This window comes from Corvus kubaryi, unplaced genomic scaffold, assembly GCF_017639235.1.
Source record: "Corvus kubaryi isolate FWS band 111438036 unplaced genomic scaffold, C.kubaryi_AGA036_p1.0 37396, whole genome shotgun sequence".
NCBI lineage: Eukaryota > Metazoa > Chordata > Aves > Passeriformes > Corvidae > Corvus > Corvus kubaryi.
In genome coordinates, this window is record NW_024581135.1 from 22,031,416 (window position 1) to 22,058,629 (window position 27,214).

Here is a 27,214-nt window from a genome sequence, read left to right on the forward strand (position 1 = left end):
TCCCTCTTACTTGTGAACTCATGCCCTTTTCAGACAATGTTAATGGGTGGGGGGAGGGAGGGTGCGGGGGGGGGGAATAATCCCACAGATTGTTTCCCATAGGCTGTTTCTTATAACTGGCATTATTGTTTTAATCAACAAGTAGTGTGGTAGAGGAGAAGTAGGGAAAGACAATAGTATGAGATTTGATTGTCGTGAACAGCAGACAATCCACATGAAAGACTAAATATTTGAATTTGTTAACCATGGGAAAAGTTTTGGTAGGGTGGGAAAACAATTTTTACTAAAGACTGCAAGCCTGAGAGACAGACCCATTGAAAACCACACAATAGTAATTCCTCTGATTATGGGGGCAGAAGGAAGAACCAAATAGTTCCTTATTCTTAAGAAATATAGAGAAGCTGTTCCTGTAAGGCATGCTTCCAGGCAGTTATTTCATCCTGTGAGCAACTAATGATAAAAATGTCTGTTGCGTAGGATCTAACACATAAATGTTGAAAGCTTCTGAAGCTGAATTGACATCACATTTGTTAATTTTCTCTTTATATACTGAGTGCCACAGTAGCCGTGGTTAGGAGAGAAATGAACATCTACAGACCAGAAGATTATAGTTGCCAAAGGATAAACTGGATTTGACTTCATTAGTGCACAAATGATAAGTTTGTGAGGAGTTATTATAGCATTAATCAACTTGATGGATTGGAAATATGACAGAACTGAAGCAGCGTGTAATATTAGTGCCTATTATTCTACAAATTATGTCTTCACCTACATTCATAAGGCAAGAGTCATTGCCGCACATTAAAGATGTTACACACTTTCTCCTCTTGTGGAGGCATGTGACAACTCCTCAGTGATTCCTCCTCCTCTCTTCCCCAGCAGCTCTCTGGTCTCCCTTAGCTGCATGTTTTCACCTTGTAACTAATCAGAGGCAGCATGGGAGCTCATACTTGAATTTAGCTTGTACCTTACGAACCTGGACCTCCTATGTAGCAGTGTATATTTAAACTTCTTGCTTCATCAGAAAAAAATGTTTCATACTCTAGACATCTTGGAAGAGAGAGAATGAGTAGAAATTGTAAGGTATGGGACAGATAGTGAATGGGTACTTAATTATTTGATTTCCAGAGTATTGCACAGGTATTTGTACCTCTGGTATTGCTGAACACGATCTGCATGCAATTCTGAATTCATACTGCAGAGTTTGCTTACTTTCTATGGCTATGGATAATAACATGTGAATCTTAATGTGAAACTGATAATTTAAAAATCCAGTCTGTATAGCAATAATGAAATCAGTTACCTTTGATCTGCTTTGCATGCAAAGAACTGAAGCCTTTGGTTCAAGGCTTGTGAGCATGTGTCTACCTCATCCAAGCATGGTCAGAATTGTCACCTCTCTCTGGGACTGTCAGGTGCCAGGTGCAGGGTGTATTCATTAATTTTTTTACAACTGCTCAAGTTTGGAGTTTAAGGTGTACACATAATGAAGGAGATTTTAATTTGGCTGTTTGTCCTTGTTTCATTTACTTGTCGAAACCATATATTATTACACAACTGAACTATGAATGAGTGAACACAAAAGCTTTAAACTACCCTTGTCCTTTCCTTCCCTCAAGTTGGGTGTCTGCTCTTGTGTACTAGGACTGTGGGATAAAGACTTAGTATAATGACTAATAAAATTAGGGTCAGCAGATATGGTTCATGAAAATATGTATGTGAGTAGATTGTAGAAGTAAGATTTAAGCTGAAAAGGGCAAACAAGATACAAACAATATTCCACTTGTATTTTAGTTTGTAGCATGGATATGGCATGCCTTAGCAGCAGTGTAGTTTTGGATTCTGTGTGGCAAGAAGCTGGGGGTGTGTGTGTGTGTGTGTATTATATCTCTATATCTCCATGGCTGCATATAGCCTAGAGCCAAAATCAGACTGGAATTAGAATCTGAATTTCTTGAAAAGTACCTAGTTCTTTTGTTGGAAAATGGAAAGTTTGCTTGATTTTTGTGGTCCAGAAGTATTTCAGCCATGTTCTTGTGTAAAAAATAGGCAACTTCCAGTTTGGGCTGAAATCCAAGAATTAGTTATAAATCTGACATTTCAGTCAGAAGAGGATCAGGCAAAAAGTTTCAGTAGGAATGGGCCCATGCAATTGAAGCTCTCTGTCCCATTTTGGGCCTGTAAGAAGGATGTTTTCACTGTTTGGCTGGAGCATTTACAAGATCATTGTAACTTTGTCACTTACTTACTTCTACAAGTATCTCAGAGTCCAGAACTGATAAGTTTGCTAAAATATAGTAGTAACATTCTTAATTTCCTCATTCCATTTGCTCCTGCAAGACTTCAGTGGACTTGAAGAAATGTATATTAGATAAATTATTTTAAATGGTTAAGGTTTGTCTTGGGGTGACTTTATGATGTGTATCCCATATTGCTGCCCTATGCCCAGAAATTAATTCTTGTGCCTTTCTATGCCCCTAAACTGAGACAGAGAGGGGGAAGGAAAAACTGAGCAAAACTTTTTCAAAGCAGTTTGCATCTTGTTCAAGGTCACACGGAGGTTGCGGCTCTTTTTTTTCCCAGCTGTGGCAGGGGAGCGAGGAAGCACCCGGCTTGCTGCCCCCAGGTCAGTTTTTGGCCAGTTGTTCAGTTTCTTTTTCTCCGGAGAGAGACTGAGAGTTGAATTTTTTTCCTTTCCTGGAATTTCGGATTGTCTCCCTTTTCCACTGGACTGCTTCAATATCAGAGCACATTGGGAGGACTTTCCACCGGGCACAGAGGGCCTGGCCCTGGCCCAAGCCCCAGCTCCAAGGAGACCAAAGGGAGGACTCGAACACTTTCCCAGGTTTTTTTCTCCGCAGTGAGAGATTTTATTATTTAGCATTATTTTCCTTTTCCCGTGTGTTTGTTAAATAAATAGTTTTTATCTCTTTCACTTTCCTTTGGGGAAAATTTATTTTTCCCTGAACCTGGTGGGGGAGGGGTGGTGACCTGCCTCCTCTCAGAGGATATATTTCTAAATTTGGCCAAACCAGCACAAGATTGTAGTACTGCAGACACTCTCTTAGTCTCTTTTTATTTAAAGATGTAAATGTACTTCCACCTCAAGAATTTTCACTCCAGGGCAAAACTTTAGTGGAGGGATGTAAAACCAATAGCTGCTACGATAAAATATCAAACATTTTTTCATGGCACTTAAATGTGATTAGTTGCTTTCTCATGCCCATACTAGTATAACTCTGATAGGCTCTGTGCCTTAATGTTAGAGGCAGTGACCTTCACAAAACTGTGTACAGTGTTTTAAGCTTTACATTCTGTGTGACTTCCATAAAAGTTAATACTTCATGAGTATCCAAAAGGAATGATAGTTAGAAAACTGTGCATTTTTTTAGTTCGGGTTCTAAAGGCAAAGATGCAAAGCCTTACTTAAGTGACATATATATGCTTGATCCACACATAGCTATTTATAGATATAATTGCTTTAAAAAAATAATTTACATGATTAGAGCATAAATTTTGCGTACAAATAGCTATTTTGGGTAGAATGCAAGTTTGAACTGATATTTAAAAATAGACTTTTAATCAGACATTAACAAGGAATGTAATGAATACAAAACAATGTGATGAACTGTTACCTTAATGCTACCATTAACAGTAAATTGGTACTGATTATTATTTTTGCCTTCTCTTATATTCGAATGGTGTTATGATTGATTACATGCAATGGTTCTCAACTGGAGGATGTGATTGTCTTTTATTTCCTTGCCACATTTTTTTTAACAACTGCTCAACTGTTTTGAACTGATGATTCAGTTTTTTGAATGCATATTGACATTCCCATTTTAGGGTTGAGCAGTACATAACTTACAGCAATAGGCAGCTCTAGTCATCCTGGTGGGCAGAGTTCCGACATGCCCTTTTATCTCTTCTTGCAACATTACATTCTAGGACTTTCATCTCTGTTATGTCCCTCTGTGAGCAGGAGAGAAGTACAGGAGAAGAGAGTGACAGTGGGACATTTTTAGGGCAGGTTAAATATTGCATCAGCATCTTTGCAGTCTAAATTCTTGCTCTGGGTAACATTTGTGTTCAGTTAGCATTTGCAAGTACATTGGCATTCAGCTTGCTTAATTAATTTCTTCTCTTTCCACAGCCGCAGAGCCTTGGCCTGAAAATGCTGCATTGTATCAGCAACTGAAGGGTAGGTACACTGGTTTTGGCAATTAAGAATTACTTTATTTTTAGAAAACACATTAAATATGCACTAAGATAATTAACTGCAAGGAAGCACAGAAACTGTTAAAATAGTCCTTTGTGTTTTTTGTTTGGTCAGAGGTTTTAGTTATGCTTGCATCTGCCAGTATAAACTAGCTATTCATGGCCTATAAGGTCCTTGGTTTATTATTGACTCATTATATTGGCTGCTGTAGCCAGTGTAAAATGATGTGGTTGCAGGCACAGTTGGCAGATTTACTGCACCAATAGCTGAGGCAGCAGATTTTTGAAGTCTTGTGGTAAAGTGGGCTCTCAGTAAAAAGGAACTGTTAAAATGTATAGGCTAGGATGGTTCACTCTCCCTTTAGCAGCTCTTCATATATCATCAGATCACATTATGGCCCCCATTTGGGGCTCAGCAGCCTGCTACAGTTGTCAGAAGACTGCAAAGTAATGAAGACTAATAGGTAGCAGCTCTAGTCTTCTAAGCATGGAATTTTTATTGCAGTGAACTTGTCATCTTTCTTTTGTGTGACAGACCTAGACACAGTGTGCAATATTAGCTGCAAGCTGCTTTTATAGGTTTCTGAATACTTTTTAGCCAGAGGAAGTATGAAGATGCGGTTTTATTTAACTGATTAGAAGGAGAGTAATTGGCATAAAAGTCAGGCATTTATTTTTTTTTCTTGTAGTGTTTTTTATTGAACATTGGTGGTAATATATGATAAGTGCAATTGCATTTGCAGGAGAAAAATTCTGGTATTTTTTTTTCCTGTGTTTTAATATTCACATCATAGATTTTCTAGTCCAGCTGCATAATAATTATATATGTGCTCCTTGTTTTATGCATAAGAAATGCAACCCAGAATGGTTTACAGTTACAGGTCAGTAGCTAAATGGGCACTGTTTTTTTGTAATTGTGTGGTTTATTTTTTTCTTCTTTTTTTTTCTTTCAACAGAGGAACAGATTTTGCTTTCTGATAATGCATCTTCCCTTGCTGTTCAGGTAAAATATAATATTTTCTAAACTAAAGATGTTAGTTCAAGTTTATTTTTTAAATTACTACCTATCTAAAGTAACTATATTTTGCTAAAATATTAATTTAAGAATTATTTCTGCCAAAATCAATTACTTACTTCCTGCATCTGATTTGCTTTACATTGTCATTGAAGTGCCAGAGCCTAAAGGATTTGAGGATTTTGAAAGTCCTATGTAGAGTGCCGCTCCTTGTGTTCCTATTTATATTGGTCTGTGTTCAGTATCTGCTTGCCTACATACTCCGGGGACTGTGCATGGTTCATACCATTTGTCACTTGTTATGCGTGTTTGTCTTGTAACATCTTGCATGATGTTTGCCAGTTATTTAATTCTCATAGCTAATACTGCCCCAGACTCCAGGCATATTTGCTTCATGCTGTGAGAATCACCTCTTTCTATGTTTCTGGTAGGTTTTTTTTCAATTTCATCATGTGTACAGGCTCCAATGTGGTTTTTAGAAATAGTCCATATAATTGACAAACTTGCACCTCTAATTGACTTAATAGCACCTCTGTGGCTGTGAAGTCCATGTAATCTCCATTAACCTGTTAGGTTCAGTAACCCCAAATCTCAAGGGGATGTTTTCCCCATTAGTAGTGATGGCCTGGCTGTCAGAGTGGTGGGGAGCTGGATGTCTATAAGGTTCTTGATCTTCAAAGCAAGTTTGTGGCTGCTTTCCTTAGCAGGGAGTTGCACTTTCTCCTGCTTCTTGCTTTTTGTGTGTGGTCTAGCTCAGAGAAGCTTGAGCAAGAAGTCTTCGAGGGCTGTCCAAAGAGATCACATCTCATTTACCAAAAATGGGACACTTGGAGATTGTAACTGATGTTACTGGTAAAAAGGTAGGGATCCTTTGATCATGGTAGTTCCAGGATCTCAACTTTTTTCCTTCCAGTCTAGCACTCTAGGAGATACCTCTAAGAGTAAATTTGATCACAGCAAGAAGATAGCTTTATCCTTTGTTGGAAAGAGGAATCATCTCTGATATGCCTAATAAATGGGGCAGTGTTTATTTGTTTGAGTAGTATGTTTTATGTTGTGCTTCCCATAATGCAAATAATTTTGTCTGTTGCTTACTTGATCTCAGTGTTCCTTTTTACCCCAGCAACTGTATTTTTGGGGGTGCTCATGAATTTTCTTCTCGTCTAACTATACATGTATGTGTGGCTTGTATTTAAAACACAAACCCCCCCCCCCAACTCACCAACAAAATAACCCTAAAATTTCCTTTTCTAATGCATCATTTTTCTGTACTGTTTGTAGTACATTGTTATCCTACACATGTCACTTAGATGATAAATTAACTATAATATATTAAAAATGCTTGTTTTTCTTCAATATTCTCTAGCTGGACAGCTGATAGTAGCCATGACTATAAATATGGCTCTGGTAGATATCTGATCTTAAACTTTATAGAACAATTCTGTATTGGGGATTTGTACTGATTTTTAAGAATCTGTGTAACATGGTTGTGACTGTGAAAGAATAACTATTCTTGGTATCTGTATCCATTGTGAAATGGTACTAGGATATGTAGTGATCAGAGGGGTTTAAATACATCAGCATGTTTTGCATAAGGAAATCGCCAAGATCCTCTCTTTCAGAATTTGCTTTTTATTTTGATGAGAGCCTGTCTGTTTATTGGATTTTTTTTTTAAGGGGGTAGTGGGAGTTGGGGGGTGTGTGTCTTTCTCAAAGGAAAGTTTGGGAATGAGGGATAGGAGGAGAAACAGGAGCTGGTACCTGGGACTTTTTTCCTACTACTATTACTCTTTTTCCCCCTGTTACTGATTTGGCACATGAATTTTGCCAGAGCAGGTACATAGCTTGTTTGTCCTTGTTGAACTTCCATGTGGTGAAAACATCAGAAATTTGAGTCAAAAGAACTTGTGGAATCAGCCACCATCAAATCTTTAAGAGATACGGGTAACAGCAAGGCTTGGAATGTGCTGCAGCCAGTCTTTCAGGTATTTTATAAAATCTCCTTGTAGCCCCTCTTTGTAAAGCTGCTCTCAGATAGGTCTCAGAGGGAGGTGCATGCTGGTATCTACACATAAAATAATGGATACAATCCAGTGCTACAGTAAGTAATTAGTCAGAGTAAAACTCCGCTGTTTTGAAGTTGCCAACCCTGCAACACGGAAAGCATTTCACGTACTTCTTGTCAATGGAGCAGATGAAGCAGACAGCAGAGCAAGATACTCTTACTGCAGATGTAATTAATGAGTAGAGAGGGCTGCAGGTTGAATATAGGAAGCTGGTTGAGTCTTGCTGTTTTAATAATGATTGGGCTTACAACTTCTCATTGTGCAATAAAATCTACATGTAATAGCTACACGTCAGATGAGAGAAGGGGTGACAGTCTTCTGGGAATTGCTAAGTAACTGTGCTGGTGCCTTCAGTAGTTAAAAACCAACCAAACACAAAAATCCTTCTCATCTTGTGGAACTTCTCTGTTGATTCTGGTAGGGTTGTTTATTTTTGTTTGTTTGTTTTTTAATTCATTTTCTGCTCATTGTTTATTTTGGAAACAGACTAATTTAGCAATTTCTTTGTCTTTTACTGGGTTCAGATTCTTTGTATTTTCTGAAAATACAACATCAAGTGAGCAAGTGCATTATCTCTGGTACATCTTGGTATTTGCACTCCTTGTTTGTTAACTTGAAGTAGTGTGTTATAGAGCCAAGTCCACTTGATCTCAGGCTGCAAAGCCTTGATACTGAAAGAAATTTTATTTTCACTGCAAATGAATTAAAATCAAGGGAAAATAATCAGTAATGATTATCCAGCTATTGGAAAGAGATTGTAACAGAATGAAGGCTCTGTTCTTGTGAGACACTCATCCCTCTTCCCATCAAGGTTAATGAAAACACACCTCCTGGGTAACATGACTCATGGTTAAAACCATTGTCCATGTATTTATTGTGCAGCTACCATTATACGGCATTCCTGCTAATCAGGCTTAGCTCAGTAAAAAAAGCCACCAAACCCAATACACAAATACATCTCAATAATAAAACAACACCACAACTTCAAGGAGGGAAAAATGGAGTTTGAAGTAGATTGAAACTGAACTACTGTATGAGAGTGTATTTCAGTCTGAAGCAGAGGGCCTGTCCAGGCTCTGTCTCCTTATTGATGCCTGGTGCAGGTAAAGCCATTTTGTTTAGTGCCTGGGTGCAAGTAGTGTGGCTGAGTAGGAGGGAGGGGGTTAATACAGCTGCACTCTGCCAGGCCTCTTGCCTCAAATGGCAGCTCAAAGCATCTCTTGCACTGTTCCAACTTGTCAGGAAGAGGAATGTGGATGTTGAGACTGCCTCTTTTATTACAGGTTCTTCTGGAATCTTTATGCAGGTAGTCTCATAGTCTTGCTCAAAATTGGCTGTCTAAAATATTCAAAATTCTGGAAATTCTGACAGCTGTCCTGAGATTAGAGAGCCTGCAGCTCATTTTGTTAAGATATGTATTAATTGCTTGTGCAGTTGATGTCCTTGTAAGTGGTCTTAATATATTCCAGGCAAATGCTTTTAGAATTGTCTGTTCTTAGTCCTGAATGACAGAATGAAGTTTGGGCAATTTAAAATTGTGTTACACAGACCAATTGGTTATTTACTTCAACAAGTAATCAAATGAATGTGTAAATCATACATGATTAATTGCCCTTGACAGATTTGTGATTTTTTTCTCTGTGTGTGTGTGTGTATGAATTGTGGTTTGGTTTTTCTCTAGACAAAACATTAGCAGAAATTTGAACTTGTTGCTGAGTCTTAAACAAAGGCTTGGTACTGAAATGAAAATCTGCCAATCCCTTTTTTTTAAAGAAATAAAAGCTGGAATTCTTCATGATGAGAAATGCAGTATCAACATAATCAATCTAGCAGCATAGTGTTGTTGCTGAAAACATGCTTAAATCCCAAGCTGTACAGGTACTGTTTGTGAGTGAAACATCTTTCATGTAGTTCTAAGATGAAATTACCTCTGAATGAATAGAATCTTCATTTATCTTCAAAACCTCTGTGCTACCAGTGAATCCACTCTTTCCACATTCTACAACAAGAATTACATTATACCATTAGAGCAGTGCCATGATGCAGTATAAAATAGATTGTTTTGGAGAATGAACGTGGCTTTGCTATAAATTACATTCACAGGTGCAGAGGAATTTGTTATTTTGTTTAAAATAGTCACAAATATAATTAAGATCTTAATTTATGTTAAACTACACATGTGGCCATTACCATAACTGGATTAGGAATTTAATCTGTCACTCAAGCAATGATACTGAACAGTTTTCATTTATAACCTTAGACACACTATTTCAGTTAAAGGGACTGCAGCTGTTTGATATGAAAACTGAATTATTCTGTAGATTTGTTCATGGGTTTTAATTTTAAAATGTGTTCCTGCAATAAAGTAGAGGGTAACTCTTCAGTTGTCATCACATGCTGTCCATTGTATGCTCATGAAATAACATGAAAATGAAAACAGAAAACGCATTTCACTCTTCCTTCCTAACAGTATTGTGTGAGTGCCTTTAGAAGTGCTGCTGAATAAGAGATGGCTTGGAATGGCTCGTTCTTTATTAAAAACTAATCATGAATATATCTTCTTCAAATGAAGCCTGGTCTGTGCCATCTGAAAATAGTGTTCCTCATGTGGGGACATAAATTGTGAACTATTTGAGTCTTGGCATAAGTAATTTCATTCTTGCCTCTGATCTCAGAAACTGCAATCTGGATGTGATTTACTTCAAGTTGTAACTCATTTTTAATGAGTGTATGTGTTTGCTCATATGTGTTTTTCTGGGAGGGAACTGTAGGGGAAGGGGAGAGCATTGTGATGGAGCTCTGACAGGGTGATTTGCTGCCTGATACGTGTCGTGTGTCCAGCTGATGGTGTCCAAACAGCCCTTCCTTAGCTGGGCAGGGCAAAGAGGAAGGGAGAGCAAGAGTAAAAATCACACCTAAACCAATTACCTCTAGGAATAAATACAAAACTCCTCCCTCCCTGCTCCTATGCCTTCCTATTGTATTTCATGCACAGTCACTTTCCATACTTGTCATCCCAGGAAGACACAGTGGCACCCCTTTCTTGCATTGTTCTGAGGGTGGCAGCAGCAGCAGCGGAGATGAGAATGTCAGTCACGTGTGAGAAGAGGAGGGAGGGGAGGGAGGAGGAAGGGAAGGGTGGGGTGAGTTGTCCTGTGCCTGGCTGTGGTTTCTGGGCTCTGGGCTTTTGAACTGTGCCAAATCAGCACAAAAGTCATTGTTCTGATTACTTTTTTACATAATTGAAATCCAACATCCTACTTACATTTTGAATTTTAAATTGGATGGGCTATAAGAAAAAGCAAGCCTTACATGGATTGTGTCCTTTAAGCAATGCTGTTGTAAATATACTCCATAATTCTGGCAGGAGGTGTCACCTGCCATGACTGAAATGAATGATAGGCATAAGATATTTGATTAATTTTGTAACAAGTGTCACCTCAAAGCTTCCTATCAGCCCTGTTCACATAGTACCAGTACTTTGTTCTCTCACAGCAAAACCACAAACTTCCCTCTTCCACCTGACTTTTAAAACAGAGTGGCTCATGCTGTTCTCTGTGAGCAGAAGGCAGTGCAATACAAACCATAGTCCTTTGTGGATCAATGTGCAGTGGGGCAGGAAAGGCACTGAGAGGCTTCTCCATACTTTTCTTCAATTTGTTGTCCACAACTCTTTCTTCCCTACTCTGTAACAGTAAATATTGGGATGGTAGGGAAGAACATAAATAATTAGTCTGGTTGCATCTCTTTGCCTCCCTCTTATCCTTTTCTCCTCATGGATATGCAGAAACCTCCATTTCTGTCTACATCAAAGTCTCCCATTAAAAACTGGGTGCACAGGGGCAGTAGCAGCACTGTAGATTCAATGGTTTCAGTCTGGAAAAAGGGAGGTATCATTGCTAAAAATGTATTTTTCACATTTTTTCCTTCCCTTTTTGGGTGCCAGGTAATGTGACAGGTAGAGAGGCTGGAAGAGTGTGAGAGGGGAGACTGTTAGCCTGCAGGAAAGAGGCAGAGAGCATGTGTAGGAGAGAAGCTGACAGATCCTATTAAACCAAATTTTTATTTTTTAATGCCTTTATCTGTTTCTTACATTAAACTCATCCAAAGAAAGGACACACTTTGTTCCAGAAATAGCTGTACGTATGTGTTTGTAGCAGACATATTAACCATAAGCTGCTAAGCTGGACAGTTTTCCCGACATCTGTCTCAGCCATTGACCAGTGTCAATACTGCACAAGAAATATGACCCCAGTTTTTAAAATTACCATAATGCAAATAATCAGTAGAATATATGGATAAAGGAGGCACTCTTGCTCATACCAGGGGAATAAACTCAGTTATTTCCTATCTGAATTTAATTATTCTTGTTTTATGCTGCATTAACTAGTATAAGCCATGAAATTATTCATTGCTTTTAAAAGCCTGAGAGTGTTAGTTTGATGTCCTTCAGTTGTAGTGAATTCTATATATTTGTGCTCTAAGGAAGTTTCCTTTATTTGTGTAAGTTTGCTGGGCAGTCACCTTGTGATCTTCTGTAATATGGGCAAGGGTAAATAAGAGTGTTAATTGCTCCTCTCAAAGTTAACTCTTTGAATAGGTGTTAAGCATAAAACCTGCCCCCCCCAATTTACCCTTTCCAGCAGGAATTCAGTTCTGTTACCCTGCTCGGAGTCTGTTTGGAAGAGTTGTTTTCAAAGGATCAATAAACTTTTTCAGTGAACATCTTTACAGTTACTTTGGACTAGAAAACTTTAGATGAAGAAATGTGTATTAGTTTTACTACAGACATGAGAGCTAATTTTTTTCCTCCTCTTCTGAAGAATTGCTGCTGCTGTAGTATTATTGGGTGAGAATCCTGGTTGAGGAGGATCCAGGTTGAGGCCTATAGTAGTCAGCCTCTTAGTTCTTTGGTAATACACTTTTTTTTTTTCCCAGAGGAGAAGAGAGCTGGAAATTTAATGCTGTTATTTGGAATTACAGGCATCTTTACAAGGTAGAACAGGCTGTGCTTAGTTAAATGTCTTGTTTCTAGTTTTGCTGTTAGTGCTTTGCTTGCCATTTTTAGGTGAATTTTCACAAGGGTGTCATTAACTAGCTTGTGTGTTATTGGAATTCAGTTGGCCCCTTTCAGTCCTTTTTTAAGTTGATCAGCCAAATTTATGATGTTAACAATAATCTCTGATGTACTAGAATAAGCCTGGGCCCTTGATCTCTCAGACTGCTCAGCTTTTGATGCTGTGTCTTTGAAGGGGTGTTGATGTCTTCATAAATCTCAGCAAAACTGCACTGGGGTGGTTTCAGCCTTCCATCTCTTGCCCAAAAGCACTTACAGGAGCTGAGCACACTCCCATTTGCTCACAGGAAAATATTTCTCTCACAAGAAAAGCAGGGGTAACTTGCCTGCTCAAACTGTGTATGTGAGAAGGGAAACAAGATGTTCTGAGCTGAAGTAATCAGTGTTCCATGGCATCTTTTATCAGAGTTGGAAGCCATGGTGGTCTGATACCATCTGCACACCAAATGTGCTGGTTCTTGACATTCTGCATGAGTGGTCAAAAAGGGAACAAATCCTCCCTTGATCACTGGGCTAAAGCATGTAATGAGATAAAGACTCAGAGAAATTGCTGCTTTGTCCTATATTCTCTCTCTAGGATTTCTTTGATCTGTTGCAATTTCAACTATTTTTGTAATAGTTCGTGCCACTTAAGGTCTAACATCAGTTCTTTTCTAATGTCTAGCATATCTAGTTCAATGCATCAGAAAAAATTTTGAGATTTTCTGGCAGTGGATATTTATAGGAATGCATTGGTCATGATCCTTGTCCATGTTTTTTTCTAAAAGAAACCATAATTTCCATAAATATGGAATGCATTCACTTGAAAAGTCAAAACCACCTCTGTTGTTAATGCTAATAATTTCCAAAGCATGTCAGTTACATCAATGAAAAAATGTAAGTACTCATAGTAATGCAAATTGCAAGGCTTATTTCTTAGGCTGAGCCCTCCTAGTTTGGGATAGTACTGTCTTCTTAGTTACTGATTCACATGGGTTTTTTAGTTGACTTGAAGGGTGTCCAGTGGACTATTAGTTTAAGCTGAAGCAAGAAGTAGATACTGACCTACTTCTCTAGTTAATGATTAGTTAAGCAGTGTAGATCCAATAAGGATTAAATTTGTCTTATATTGTGGACCTTTCCTTCATTTTGCTGCAGAACGAGGAGCACTTAAAATTGAACAGGTCATGCTGTGGATACAAGTTACAGCTCATAATAGACAGACGTACTGGTCTTTTTGTTCCCTGGGCTTCTATCTTTTAAAAGATGTAATAGCAGGGTTTTTAAAAAAATTCTTTTCTTAGGTTGATTGTATTTTATATTAGGTTATACTATTAATATTACATACTGTATTACATATTTAGGTTTATTTCATCATTCATCTTAAAGCCAATCCTAAATATAGACAAAGACTGAAGTGGAACAGGTCTTGGCATGGGGATGCTGAAGGGGGTTGCTGGAAGAAGCCTTGTAAAGGTGCTAAAGGGGCAGCTCCAGTAGTCAGTGGTCACTGTTTCAGAGCCTCGCAGGAAGACTGATGTGCTAAATGCAGAACTGGATGGGTTTTAAGCCTATCATTCTTCAGTTAGTCTCCCATTTAATGAAGCATTCATCAGGACTGAAGATGACTATTCTGAGGAAGTTTTCTCAGGTTTTTGGTTTGGTGTTTACTTTAGGGTCTTACTAATTTTTTTTTTCTTTTTGGTTTTTTTAACTGAGGGTAGAGTGAATGATTTCTAACATTACTAGAATCTGTGCTCTTATTATGAAGTGCAGCAAACATTTTTATGTCGTTAATATTTATTTCCACAATAGAGCTCAAATCTAGTTCATCCTTATCTCTTCTCTTTTCTTTACAAAGTTCAAAAAGGCACATGGACCCAGTGTGTTTGCATTTTTGAAATTACAAAATGTCAGCGTATTCTCAAGTCCCTTTGTACTAGGCCAGAGACTGAGGTGAAATTTCCCTTCCAGGTAGTAAGAGTTGATATTCCTTGCTCTGTGGATGTTTATTGAGCAGAAGGGGAGAAAGAAAGGTCAGATGTGATGAAAACTAGTGTAAACTCTTTAAACTGAAAAGATTTTCAGAGGCACAGACTATTTTTTGTAGAAACCTTGTGCTACATAGGAGCCTGTGTACAGTGCAGTATACAGTAGGCAATAATCTGAAGCAATTTGTGTAACCTAAGTATTCTGTGCAAGCATGTCCTATTTTTGATACGCTGATACGAAAAAGTAAAAATAGTTCTCTGATTCACCTCCTTTTCCTTAAATGTGTCTCTGCACTTGTAGCTTTTCACTTATTCATGTGTTGCCCTAACTCCAGTGCAATTCAGACTTTCTTTTTCTTCTAGACTTGCAGTCTGAATAGTACATGGCAGTTACAAAATTCATCTCTGCAGAATTGCAGAGTTAATTTAATGCCTTACTGTGAAAGAAATTAATTCAGTAAGCCTAGACCAGTGATGAAATTCTTTGGACCTGTTGTTTGGTGCCATTTGTTCCACTGCAGCACAGTACTGTTGAGAATATGGTGTTAGCTGCTGGTAGAGCTTTCAGAAGAATGAAGTCTGTGTACCAGTTGAGTTGGTATATATTTTTGGTGTCCAGCAGTGGCATAGGAGCATGTATGTGATCTAAACCAAAGTCTGCGTTCTTGTCTCTTAACTGTTTCCGAAGAAGTTACATATAAAGCCCCAGTTTGGGCAGAAAACATGATACAGGTAACAGCAGCTGGAGCAGCATGGACATTGCCAGGTCCTGCAGAGCCAGCAGGCAAAGGAACAGATCTAGGACTGAGACAGAACAATACCTAAATTACTTACATTACTGAAGAATTAGTCCTTTGGGTATTCTTACTGTTTGCATGGAATTTGTGGTGCCAAGATAGCAAGATCCCCAATTTTTGATGTATTCTGATGGGAGCACAGACTTGGTAAGTGATATGCTGTCAAACATGGCCAGTGCTTTGTATTTGGTGTGATGGCTGCATCCTTAAGCAGTAATAGAGGTTCTATTTGGGATGAAACACTCTGGAGACCAATTTATTGCTAGATAGTGCAAGACCTGAAGTATTTGACTTATGTTGACCATGACTACTACCCTCTCTTTATATAGCTGTCTATGTCTCTGTCTGTATGTGTATTGGCTTCCTGGCAGAGCTTTAAGTTAGTTGCGCTGAGGAAGTCAGAAGATGTAGAAATCCACATTTCTGATATATTTTGTAGAGCCTTCACAGTTCCGAGGTGGGCTCTTGTCAGCTGTAATGAATGTCTTGTGTAGCAGTTTGTGACCATAGTTTAAATTGAGATTCGGATTCGAGTCAGGTCATCTAAACATGCAGGAGCCAAATATCGTAATGGACTATGCAGTTCTTCAGTTTGGTGGGAAAAGGACCAAAGTTTTTGGCTTTTTTTCCCTGGATGGGTTAGAGTTTGTAAATAAGCCTTGAAGAGCACAGGTGAGAGGAGAGGAGCTGTTGAGGTTATTTTTGTTTCCTTGATGAAGCCACAAAGTTAGGAACAGGGCTGATGATAGTTCATGACTTAAGGTCTCATTTGGTGCAGAGATGAGCAAATCTTAAGGTCAAGGTTTAGGTTGCTTTCATGTTTGTGGTTAGAGGCTGAGCAGCTAAAGATGTGAGAGTGCAGTTTACTTCCAGATCCTGCAATCTGAAGAGCAGGGAGGAGGTTTGTGTAGAAAGTGCTGTGTTACAACAGCATTTTTCTTCATGGTGGGAGCCTTGTTGCTGTAGGATTTTTTTACCTCAAGTCATGTTGTTTAAATAGGCAATAGATTAATTTTGGAGTCTGGAGTTGTGATCTGTCTAATTGCAGAGACAAAATGAATGATAGGACTTAGCTGAGCTGTGAGAGTCTCTAGAGATTAAGAGATTCCTTATTTGCCATGTTCTGTCCAAAGTGCAAATAACTTCTCTTGACATTTTGGTATTTCAACAGAAACAGCCTATGGATTTTGTGGTAGTGGCAGGTGCTGACAGAAATTGTTAGCCTACTGAGAGTGCTTTGAATCGAAGCACAGAGATAGAAGGAAACAGTAAATTGATCACTTATGCTCTCCATGAATCCCATAAATTAAAAATAATATTTTGTCCCAAACCAGATTTGTGCTCTGACTGTATCATAGAGCAAAACTTCTGGCAGCTGTTGTAATTGTAATACGGGAAGGTGCCATATGTGTTTGCCATGTTACACAACATGAACTTGACGAGCCAGCTTTAGCCAGAAGAAATGAGTACTGTGGTTTTCAAATGGGGCAAAATGTCACTTGATTTTGTACAGCCACAGCACTAATTGTGTCTGAAAGATACTGACTGCTTCTTTGCCCATCTTGAAAAAAACAGTAAAAATAGATGAAACTGCATTAGAAGAATTCCAGTCAGTGACTGAATGATAAACAGTTGTCTAATGAAGTTAAAATCCCTTTGTTTTTCTTTTGCTTACGCTTCTTTCTTCCTAAAAACAGTGTGCAAGGAACTATACTTCCTAAGTGTGTGCTAGGAACTAGCTAACACAGTCAAATGTATTGAGAACACCACATTTGTTTGCCACTGGTATATTAATGCTTTCCAAATGCAACTCTTTGTTTCCAGGCCTTTTTGCAAATGTGCAATCTGCCAATCCGAGTGATTTGCAGGGCAAATGCCGAGTACATGTCCCCATCTGGTAAGTGTGGCCTTCATTTAGATTACTGTGTTATACCTCCATTTTGATACCATGGCAACTATGCCTTGTCTTGCTGATAACAGTCGGGCAGTGCTACTGTGTGTGGGTTGCCTTTCCCCCTCCTCTCCAGTGCAGTTTCTCCTCTGCAAACAATCAAAGCGATGAAATGCAAAGGAACATTGGCACAATGTGTAACAGTACCGTATAAAGTGTTCAGACAGTTCAATGCCTGGTGGAAACCTCTCAAATGCCTTAAGCAGAAAGACATGTGTCCAAAAGTGGCTTTATTCTGCAGCCAGGGAATATCCCAGGAAATGCTGTTATATTTTCCTATTACTGGAGTGAAACAATACCAGAGAAAGGTTCTCTTTTGCTACCCTGTGTGGGAGTTGATTGCCAGGATGTTGATACAGGAGACCAAAGGGTGCAGTCACTATTAAGGGTGACAGGTGATTTTAAATCAGATCCATGAGACTGCCTGGAAAAAAATCCAAACCAACCACCAAAAAGTTAAGTATTAGAAGGGTACACAGCCTGTTTTTGTTGGAGGTGACTGCTTAAAAATGCCCAGACGCCAGCTGCAAAGCTTGCCTAAAAATCAGAAAGAATTACAGAGTGCAGGGTGCAGAAGTCCGGCGATCCTCTCACTCTGTCCCAGATTTCTGTTGTGTGAGGAGGTCCATATTTACTGATTACCTGGTGGCCATATGGAAGTGCCTGTCAGTATATGTCTGCCAACTATATGGGTTCTAGTGCTGCTACTGATATTTTTTCTTAAAGCAGTGAAATGAGGCTATATTAAAAACCAGCAAAATATGCAGGTATATGAATTATTTGTTAGTAAATAGAACTTTGAAATGCTGAATCCAGGCACATAGGAGCATCTTGCAGGTGCAGGACTAAGACTGGTGATAGTTACATGGTATGGCTTCTCTGCCACTCACACCTCATGTCCACACTTGCTGGCATCTAATGTTGTAATTTAGGTCTGAACACTGCCTCCTTCTTCTAAAAACGAAGAGCACAAGAGGGAAAATGATACTGCTTCAATTTTAAATGTAGGCAGAATTACTTGTATTCTTTTTGCCCTTACTCCTGGAGTCCTTTACTATTTTTACTCACTTTTACTCACTTACCTTGTTTCTTTTCTTTATATTGATTTATGATAATTCAGAGAAGGTTTGCATTTGTTCCCTTCTCTCTCCCCACCACCCTCTGTCTCGTTACTACAATACACTTCTCCTTTTACAGGCAAAGTACCCTTTATTCATGTGGGAAATCAAGTAGTATCTGAACTTGGGCCCATAGTCCAGTTTGTAAAAGCCAAGGTAATAGTACATTGTTTTCATTAATTAGTGAGTGTTAATCCTGCTTAGCATTGTGCTGATTTAGTGTGCTTTTCTGGAATGTTACTGAATTTGTTAAAACAGTATAGGAATGTGTTGCTGTTGTCTCCAGGGACGGTGAAAATTATGACACGGAATTCCAGGATAAAAGGGGATTATTGCATTAATTATCACCTCGTTTATATAACTTGGTTCACAATAGAGAAATGACATTATTGGCTGCTTGACCATACACCTCCCAGAGTGATTGGCTGGATGCTACAATGCCTATTTCAAAATATTTTCTTCAGTAAACCAAAACAAGACCATGCAGGTGCAAGATAGAGAGTTAGTTTACAAAATCGTCTTTCACTATTTCTCAGCTAAAGCATGAGAAAGGAAAACTTCACAAAATGCTTCAGCAGCTGGAAAATTCCTCTGCTACTGCTTTTTAGCATCCACAGGAATATAGTGCTGTTTTAAAAGAAAGGTATAGTTTTATACAAACAGGAGTTTGTGAGGTGAAAATGTTTCTCTTTGTCATTTCCTCTAATTCTGCAAGTAAATTCTATGCGGGACAGCTGCATACCAGTGCCAATTTCTGAGACTCTTTTTCTAGATGCTTTGTCTCTGGGTCTCAGAGGTCTTAAACCCAGAACTGACTGTTTTAAATCCTGAAGTGTCAGATACCATTCAGATTTGCCTTTATTCTCCCACTCCCCCAGCCTTCCCCTCTGTTTTAAAAAATGCCATGTTTTCGCTGAGAAGTTGAATCTGTATCACAGATGTAAATTTATGTTTACTTCTTGCCATAGAGATACACTAACCAGGAGGCTGTGAGCTTAAAGTGTGTTCATCCATAACTGCTATTAAATTTCTTGTAGATTATTTTAGATTTCTTAGAGATTAGATTAGTTACATTATGATGATTTGGTTTTAATCCTAAAGGATACTGTATGTAAAAATTGAGTATGTAATTTGTTACTGAACTATGTAAGAGATTAGGATCTGAGCCAAAGCTCATTGACTTTAAGGGTCCTTGGGTCATATGTTGCTGAATATTCCAGTATCTGTTCTTATGTGTGTCTTTTTTCTTTTCCCCATTAGGGCCATTCTCTTAGTGATGGACTGGATGAAGTCCAAAAAGCTGAGATGAAAGCCTACATGGAATTGGTCAATAATATGCTCTTGACAGCAGAGGTACAGCAAACCCTAGTTTGAGGAGTTCCATGCACTTACATAAGTGGCTGTAGGCAAGAAAGCTTTAGGATTTTTCCCCATAGTGGAAATACTGCTGTTCTTAGATTAGATTGTCAACTTTTGAGGTGAAAGGAGACAGGCATAAATTCTCTTACACTGTGGATTGCTTGCTGACGTGTTCCTGTAGCCATGTGTGATTCCCCTTACCTATCTGAAGTGTGTCACACAGCTGTAGAAGTAACTGACCAGAAAATGCTGGTGGTTCCTGGGGTCCTACCCCACCCCCTGGCTGGCCAGGCACCCCGCTGTCACTGTCCCCATGTGCACGCTGTGTGTGATGGGAGGCTGGGACCCTCTGGTGTGTGTCTGTGGCCAGTTCAGGTAGTGCAGTCCCAGCATGGGAGCAGTGTTGGAAGCACTGGGAAGATGCAGGTGGCTGAGGAGCTGAGGGCTGGTCACCTCTGCCTTGAGTTGGGTGTGGTGTGGGCAAGAGGAGCAGGCTTTTAATCTCAGCATAGTTTTGGTGCTGGTGAAGTAAGGACTAGCAACTGGGCTTTTGCCTTCCAGTTTTAATTTCTTTTGTATGTCAAAGGTCTAAGAGAAGAAATGAAATGGAAATTTTAATCTAATTTAGAAAAGAAAATTCTGCAGTGAAAAATGATTGTCTCTGTATTCTCCTTTATTAGGAAGTTTTAGTAAGTGTTCTTTCTTTTCCTAGCTCTATCTTCAGTGGTGTGATGATGTTACAGTAGAGGAGGTGAGTGGTTCCGCAGCATTTATCTTAATTAAAATTTAATGAGAAAACACTTTTGCTCACAACTGCAAGTCCCTACTCATAAATGAAACATGGGGGTTTATACCATTAATGATAAAGTCTTTTCACTTTAATTTCACTTGCATACGCATTTTAGGGAAGCTGTGTTACTGGAGGGAGCTGGCTGCAGAATAGATACAGGCTTTGTATATGTTTCTGAAATAATAGCTTTAAACAGTTATGCTGCAAATTACGGATTCTGTGCAAATAGTTACAGCATACACACAACTGCCTTTCTCTTCTGTGGCTCCCTTTCTGAGAGGAATGTTTAAATATTAGCTGTTTTGTTCTAGAGATATCTGTGTTTTCTTGTGTTATAACACAGTACCTTTCTGTTTTTAAACAAAGATTACTCACCCAAGGTACGGCTCTCCTTATCCGTGGCCTCTTAACCGCATTTTGTCCTATCAGAAGCAGTGGGAGGTTAGGCGAAAGATGAAAGCCATTGGATGGGCTGGAAAGACACTTGAACAGGTCAGTATGAAAAGTGAACCTGATTTCTTTGCCCTGTTTTCCTTTTCCTTTCCTTTTCCTTTCCTTTCTTTTGTAATAGGCTTTGGAGAGTAGCATGTTCCTGAAACAGATGTAGTAAAATGTATGTTCTGTTCTTAAAACATTACCTGGACTGAGGTATTTGCCTTTGGCAGCAATAAATCTTAAAATTATGTGCAACCTGATGGGGTGGGAGGAAGGCTGTTTTGCTATGAGTGAACAACTCTGTCAGTGTTAGTTTAGGCCGTAGTCCTGAAAATAGGTTGTAAGTTCTGTGCCCTGCTTCCTGTATGATGCTAATAGGCACTCTGTGGGATTGTGACAGCTTGTGAGGTTTAAGTCAGCACCTTTCATTAAGCTTAGTTATAAATGTTATGGGAAGCACTTAATCAGAATTGCCTTACATCAAATGTTAGATTAAGTAACACTTAGCTACCTGCCCACTGTGTAGGTTTGACTGACTTTAACAGCTTTTGATATTCCAGCATGTTATATTCCTTGTTCCCACTGTCGGTGCAAATAGAAGAAGGAGGTTATTTCTTGCAATGGTGTTTTTTCCTGACAAAATGGATCTTTCTTTCTTGTGTGTTTTGATAGGTGCTTGAAGATGTAGATCAGTGCTGTCATGCTCTCTCCCAGAGATTAGGAACACAACCATATTTCTTCAATAAGCAGTAAGTTACTCTTCATTGAAATACTGCATCCAGCAATATGAGAAATAGATATATACCCACATACATACAAATGTGTATATATGAAACTCCTGTTTTATTTTAATGCAGTGTGATTAGTTGCAAAAATACAAATGTATGACTGGAATCTAAACATGAAATTTAAAGATTTTAAAGGGAAAGCTTCTGTAAGTTTGTTGTATTTATGATTTAGTTTTGCTCTTGCTTATCTTCTCTACAGATTCTACCACAACTTATGTAGGCTACAAATGTACATTTTTATACAGTTAGTTTCTTATTAAAAGTGATACTCTTAGAGCTTTACTTGAATTTCTTGGCTAACATTCTCTACTAGAGGAGTGAATGTGTGTCGTGCCAACCTGATCAGGACAGCTTGTCTTAACAGCAGGAGCAGTTCTGAATGAGCTGAATTAGCATGAGGGTGCCTGTGAGTTCTAAGAACTGGGGGAGAAGCTAGCTGGTCCACAAAGAGCTAGATGCAAAGTGAAAACCAGGATTCACATTGCCAGGAGAGAAAAAGGAAATGACCTGACCTCCATGGAATGTCCTCTGCTCTCACCAGTTTCTTTCAATTGCAATGTGCTCTTTAACATTTTTTTTCTTTCCAATAATTCAATATCTTTGAAATGTTACAGACTTAAATAACCTCACATTAGCTCTCTCTTGTCTCCTGTGCATAGATCAGTGTAGAAATGCTCAGGTCTGGATTTCAGTTTACTACATTTGGACAGGGAGATGTCTTCAAATGGCAGCATTTGGTTACTTTTCTGCATTGTGTCTTTGCCCCTTAATGCATCCCAAGTTGAGACTAGTTGGGTAGTGTTAATTCAGAGGACACAGAAATGTGCCTTATAGAAGACGATTTTAAATTGCATCTTCTCCTGTGATTATTAAGCATAGTATCTCTTAAATTTCCTTTCTGTATTTCTAAAGAATTCTAACTTGGGGATTTTATGTTGGTTGGTTGTTAACCAGGCTTTTTTTGGTACAGTTTCAACCTTTAAACTTTTTAGCTTTGTGAAATATTGCTAAGTATGTGGTTTTAGTCCATTATTTTTCAGTCTTTGACTTCTGGGAGTCTTTGGGAGTTAAATAAGAAAAGCCGCCTGTTGCTGACAGATTAAAGTTTGTTATGCAGGGGTCCGTATCTCCACTGGAGAGTGCTTAGTGATCCACAAATAAAAAGGCAAAAAATTTTATCAGTTAGGAAAGCTTCATGCTGCATACCTTGAACACTAGTAAAGGGGGACTCTGAAGTTATTAATATATTTGAAAAAAAAAAAATTTGCACGTGGACTACTTACATACATGGACTACTTAAAGGTCCAAGGTGACAATTCAGAAGGGTCATACCTAAAATAAGGTAGGACTGAAAACATTCCCAAAATATCTGTTTTCTTCTGTGTAGTCCCCTTTCAGAAAACAGATGTTTCCAGCTGCTGCCATCATGGAATTCCCTTCCTTGTTGGTTGAATAGTTTCCAGCTGTTGCAGAGCACAAAAAAAGGAACGAGAGTCTTAAGCTTCCACTCTCCTCCTTTTTTTTTCCTTGTGAGATAATAGTTGGGTTTTTTTAATAGACATCTGCAGAAGAAAAAGAAGAGCCCCAAAACACCTGATAAGCATCTGCCCTTGTTACAGGATTAAAACGTGGAGTATGGTTTTAAACTAGATCAATAACTCTGTCTGATCTAAGAGATGTTATTTCTACATTTCCAAGCTCCCTAAAGCTAGGAAGATGCCATACTGAGAACAAGCAGGGTTCTTAATATACCCAATACACAGATTTCATGCATTTGGTTTAGTGTTGCTTGATTTCATGCTAGTTCTTAGACTGCATGGCTATCTACAGGTTACTCAGAACAGCAGGGTTTTTCTTGATCAGGACTTGCCTTCCAAAATACCCATCTTTTTTTCTGTTTGCTTTTACAGACCAACTGAATTAGATGCTCTGGTGTTTGGACATCTGTTCACAATCCTTACTACTCAGCTAATCACTGATGAACTCTCTGAAAAAGTGAAGAACTACAGTAATCTCACAGCATTTTGTCGGCGAATAGAGCAGCAGTACTTTGGGGGTCATGAGAAAGACAGCTCTACAGCTGCAGCCCGATCTTCCAACAGGTCCTTGCTGAGATAAGCATGGTGCTTGGTGTGGATCATGTTGCAGTTTTGGGTTTATCATTGTTCAATAAATTGATTTTGAGAATGGAAATGTGTGTTAGCTCTTTGAAGCTGCCAAATCATTCTGGGGCAAGAAAGAATGTTAAATACAGTTTTTGTGTTGTAGAATGCACCGTGCACATTTAATCTGAAATGTCTGTATGAGCATTTCCACTTTAATAGCCTGTATGCCACTTACTGTAAAGTGACCTTGGAAAAATATTGTATATGTTTCAAAAAAATAAAACACTGAAAGTTTATTTCTGATCTTTCTAAATGCCTTTTTTACTCAATTCAATGTCTGTGTAGTTCACGAGTGGGATCCTTTTACCAGGATGCTTGGAAGAAAGTTGTAAACTAGTTAGAATGATTAGGCTGGGAATGAAAGGACTCATTAGAGATCTTAAAGTTTGTCTGCCTCAGCTAAAACTTATTCAGAAATGTCTTGGAGCTCTGTAGCACACAACTAGTGATCTTACTCAGTCAGTTCCTATTTTTGTGTCAAAGTAGCTTCTGGCTGTCAGTGCTTCATCTTGTGTGTGCGCTGTGCCTCTGCTTTTATTTTTCATTCACCTTTGGTTTTTTGATTATAATTTTTTTCTTTCTGTAATTTCCCAGTTTTAATCCCCAGCTTGTCTTGCTATTTATTTAAGAAATTAATTTGCCAGGTGTCTGCCTCCCTGTTTCCACTTCCAGTATGTTAACATTGCTTCTGAACTTTGATGTACCGGATGTGGTTCTCATAGAGAAAGGACTTACTATGAGCCTGTAGCTGGCATGTCTCCATCCTGCCTCTGTGTTATCATTGGTACATGTAGCCACAATGGTACAGAAGTAAACAAAGAAATATCATTGTGGTGCTCCAAAAACCCTGGCAACATTGAACTTTTCAAGGGAGAATTCTTGTGTGTAGGCAAGGACTGATCTGGCTAGTATTATTTCAAGTGCATTAAGTGGTACTGCTCTGTTCTGTTAGTTGTACTTGATGCTTTTTCAAAAGCACCAGCAACTCCAGGAACATGCTGGTGGCAAAAACAAACCTTGTGCATGCAGGAAGTCATGGGCAAGAGTGGGAACCAGGTCAGGCTGTTTGGCTGGTTGGAACCATTGTGTTCTTTGAAATATGTTCTTTTGACTATATGCTTCAGTGTCAAAACATTTAATGGCTTGAACTGGTTATACAATGGTCATGGGGTTTTGGCTGCCATTTCCTTCTCTCTTAAAAAGCGAGCTGAAAGCAGCTGCATGCCTTGGACTGGCTGGGTCTCCCAGGACAGGTTCCTGAACCACTCCTGCTTACTCATTTCTTTTGCTGGGGGCCACTCTTGCCAGCTGGACTGGAAAACGGAGCTGAATTTGTACTGCCTGTTTTTTGAGATAACAGTTCTAAGTCCTACTGCAGTCAAATCCACTAAGTATCAGTATGTAAGGGCATCTTGGTCTTTCATTAAACCACTCTTGCCAGAAGAGGTCAATTGCCCTTGTCCTGCATTTCAGTCTTAAAATTTCATGTCTCTACATTGAATACCTTTATAAACTAAACCCCATCAGCTCCTGACTGCTTAGTGACCAGTTCCACTATCAAAGCAGTTGGTAGCTGAGAACCCAGACATTTCTTTCAAACTTGCTTTTCTGCATTAATTCAACTCCTGAAAAAAAAAACTGGAAAAGAATTTTTTGAGTGTTGGTGGGTGGAGGTTTTTTTTGTTTGGTTTTTTTTAAGTTTGGAGAGAACACTGTGATACATGCTACTTTGAGCACTCATAGACTAAAGTTAGCGTGCCATGGGGATGGGGGAATCCTGTGTGAACACTCAAGTATCTAAGTCCAGAGTAATTAAACTGGTCTTTTACCCTTCTGCTATTTGCAAAGCACCAATCATGAGGAAAGATTTTAAGCTAGCTTCTGTTGTTTTAGCGATCTTGCTACCAGTAGACTGAACTACAGGAGTAATTTACTTAATGGATTGCTAAACCTACCTATTAATTTTTATGCAGTCCGAAAATGTGCAAGTGGGCATGTGTTCCTCCTCTTTCAAGGCTGCAGTGGCCATTAGCCACCTTGTAACCAAATTTCAGCAATTGCTTTGAAACAGCATTGAATGAAACTTTTTATATTCTGGCAAGGTGAGGCAGAGGAAGCTCTGGTAATACAACACCTTGAATACTGAACAGCAAGTCATTGCAAATTTTGTGCAGTAACATACAACGGGCTTTATAACTTCAGAGTAGTAAAATCCCCACAGAGTGATTGATATGCATATGCTTTGAATGTCTCATCTAGAAAATAAATGCTGTGGAAGTGGTTGGGCAAAAGATACTGATCTCTTGCAAACAAAGTTTGTGTAAATCCACCTGAGGTACTCAGACTCCACTTAAGGACACAGAGACAGGCAAATCACATTGAATTTTCAATATTGAAGTGAGAGGACAAGCAGAGACTGAGCTCTCAAGTTACACTGAAGTTTCTGAAAGTTTAACCACCCCTCATTCCTTGTGTGTGACTTTGATAATTTCATTTAAATGGAAAAAAGCATCCCTTACTTCCTTGACTGAAAAGGATTCTTTCTGTATGGCATGTTCGCTACAGGGCTGGTTTGTCATTCAGGCTGCACCTCATTCTAGGTGATACCTAAACTTAGAAGGAAAAATCTTGGCTTTGCTACCAGTGTTGAAAATAGCTATTAAAATCCTAGCCAAAAGACATACTTTGTACTTCATAAATACAAGAAAACATTATGCTTTTTTAAGTGACATTGGTAGCATGACAAGTGCTGTGGAGCAGACTGGGCTGAGCTCCAAGGACCAACGCTCGCTTGGCAAGCCGTGCTTTAACTCAGAGAAGCTGCAGTTTTTTACACTGATTGCTCCTGAAACGCTGTGCACAGTTCAGGAAAAAGAATGAGAAGTTTTAACAACACCAGCAATAAAACAAATTAAGGGTGAAAAAAAAACCCCAAACCAACCCAAACATGATAGCCTTTGTAGCAAGGGGATTGAGCAAGGACACTGACCTGCCTTCTCCAAGGTGATGTAGCGAGGGCTTTCTGCTGGTCTGAGTGGCCCTCTAGCAGACAAGGCTGTGCATGTGCAGTCTGTGAGAATTTTAGCCTTGGGTTGTGGGTGTTTCTAGAAGATCTCCCATGACTGAAGCACAACTGCTGCACGAGAGACAGGAATCAGGCCAGGAAGGCTGTGGTTTATTTCACATAGTGGAACACTGGCGATGATGATTTTCTTTCTAGCTTTTCAGGCTCAAACCCACAAAGTTCCTACACGCTATTTTGAGTGAAGAGAGATAGCTAGAACTTCTAAAGTTTCCCCAAATTAAGACAAAATTTAGGTTTCTAACAGAAAGAATGTCAGGAGCACCATGGATTATCATACACTTTCTGAATATGCCCCACCAGGAAATGCAGGAATTACTCAACCAAAACAGCACACAAAGTCACAAAAGTTCTCAGAGCTACAAGTGGATAGACATACCTGA

At 39.0% G+C, this 27,214-nt stretch overlaps 1 protein-coding gene across 1 annotated transcript in view; it reads left to right on the plus strand.

Moving 5' to 3' along the window:
• The window catches only part of MTX2 (metaxin 2), a 35,093-nt gene extending 11,108 nt beyond the window's left edge, over positions 1–23,985 (plus strand). The window contains exons 3-11 of the mRNA XM_042040550.1: positions 4,154–4,201; positions 5,175–5,221; positions 16,968–17,040; positions 18,292–18,368; positions 19,473–19,565; positions 20,284–20,322; positions 20,728–20,853; positions 21,469–21,545; positions 23,495–23,985. Of these exons, the coding sequence (XP_041896484.1) occupies positions 4,154–4,201; positions 5,175–5,221; positions 16,968–17,040; positions 18,292–18,368; positions 19,473–19,565; positions 20,284–20,322; positions 20,728–20,853; positions 21,469–21,545; positions 23,495–23,702 (788 nt within the window). The 3' untranslated portion in view covers positions 23,703–23,985. The remainder of the gene's footprint in view (positions 1–4,153; positions 4,202–5,174; positions 5,222–16,967; positions 17,041–18,291; positions 18,369–19,472; positions 19,566–20,283; positions 20,323–20,727; positions 20,854–21,468; positions 21,546–23,494) is intronic.
• Positions 23,986–27,214: the final 3,229 nt, after the last annotated feature.